This window comes from Protobothrops mucrosquamatus, unplaced genomic scaffold (assembly GCF_001527695.2).
Source record: "Protobothrops mucrosquamatus isolate PMUCROS unplaced genomic scaffold, P.Mucros_1.0 scaffold_13, whole genome shotgun sequence".
Lineage (NCBI taxonomy): Eukaryota > Metazoa > Chordata > Lepidosauria > Squamata > Viperidae > Protobothrops > Protobothrops mucrosquamatus.
In genome coordinates this window covers 257928-259534 of record NW_015386089.1, presented here as the reverse complement: position 1 = coordinate 259534, position 1607 = coordinate 257928, and the positions used below count along the sequence as shown (strand labels likewise).

The window sequence follows — 1607 nt, the reverse complement described above, 5'->3', positions numbered from 1 at the left end:
ATTAATTAATTAATTAATTAATTGCCCTTCTTTGAGGGAGATGTACAGTTTAGAAAGGAGATATAAATGAATGAATGAATAAATAAAATAAAATTAATTATACATGCCTTGAGCAAAATTACATGAGACATTATTAAAAGCTGTGGAATGCCTCATTATATTTTTTTGTAATTTTGGACTGTTGGAATAAAAAATGCATATGCTAATAATTTCTCACCACAAAAGCAATGAATATCTTGATAGATTTGACCTATAAGAACTCTTATTCACACCTTTTCATTTCCAGGGAATTATTTCAAGAGGAAAACAAAAAAGCAAAAGATTATCTTGAAGCAGCTTCAAAGTACAATTCTGATTTGCAAGAGAAATGCAACAAGTGAGCAGAAAAGTGGGGATGTATTTTGCATAAGTAAACATATAATTAATCTTCTACAGATTCATTTCTGAAAGATGAGAATTTCTAGGCAAGGGAGTAATTATCCTTGGACTATGGTGCATTATCTATTTGAAGCAGATTCAAAATGTAAATTTTAGGTATCTATACCATCTATTAGGATACAAGCAACAGTCGAAATTTAATTGAAGAAACAATATGTTATTGAAGTACTCTAAAACAAAGATAACCACCTCTACCATCTACCAGGATTCCTACTCCTACAAGTTTTATTTATAATTATAAAAACTTCGTTTAAAAAAAATGAAAACACGGCCACTAGCTTTCTGTCTCCTTTTGTTTCCTTTATATTTACTTCTATTTTAATCCTATTTACATTGTTTAACTTCAAGTATTTAATTTACTTCAGGCTAAGATTAGAGCTGGAAGTCTTTGGGATGGAGGATGGCAGCATTAATGAAGATTAGTTTGTCGTCCACCATACTGCTGCACAGGAAGAAATGTAATACTTTTAATGCATTCTTTAAAGCTGTTATTTAACAGTTAAGGTACTTCCATACTGTCTATAAAGCAGGACGGGAGCAGCCATTTATCTGGAATTTTAAAATAAGAGAGATTGTTAACACAATAAGACTTTTAAATAAAATTAGAATGGAATGAACTCTTATCCCAAAATTTCTAGGCTGCAACCTAAGTGCCCTTGCTTTCTACTTAGAAATGTAAAGGAGCCAGCACTCCTGCATTCAAGGACCAATATTGAAAAGTTTGGAATCTTATGCCACACTAGATATGAGATCATGGGCACAAAATGAAACATTGGTTTCTGAAAATTTTAATAATTAATTTCTATTCACTCACTCTGATGTACCATTCATCAAGTAGGGCCTGCCCTCTGGAATGAGGTTCCCTTGAGATCTGGATGGTCTCTATCTTGCAGGTGTTTTGAAAAACACTGAAGATTTGGTTGTTTGCCAAGACTTTTGGCCAGGCTGATTGAAGTTCCCATTTAGGTTGTGTGGATGGGGGGTTTTATTGTTGTTGTTTCTATCTGTTTTCATCATTTTGCTATCTTTTACTCCTTTATTTTTATTAATTTTTTTCCCCTTGTTTTATTTTTTATTTGTGAATTGACCAGAGTTGCTGGAAGATGAGCAATATATAAATCTCATAAAACAAATCAATCAATAAATACAGTCAAAGCCCCAATAAAACA

General features: G+C 32.0%; 1 protein-coding gene across 1 annotated transcript in view; it reads left to right on the top strand.

Annotated features, from left to right (window-relative positions):
- The window catches only part of LOC114923351 (synaptonemal complex central element protein 1-like), a 34548-nt gene extending 33687 nt beyond the window's left edge, over nucleotides 1-861 (top strand). Inside the window, exons 12-13 of the mRNA XM_029286199.1 lie at nucleotides 287-376; nucleotides 804-861. Of these exons, the coding sequence (XP_029142032.1) occupies nucleotides 287-376; nucleotides 804-861 (148 nt within the window). The remainder of the gene's footprint in view (nucleotides 1-286; nucleotides 377-803) is intronic.
- The last annotated feature ends 746 nt before the right edge of the window (nucleotides 862-1607 follow it).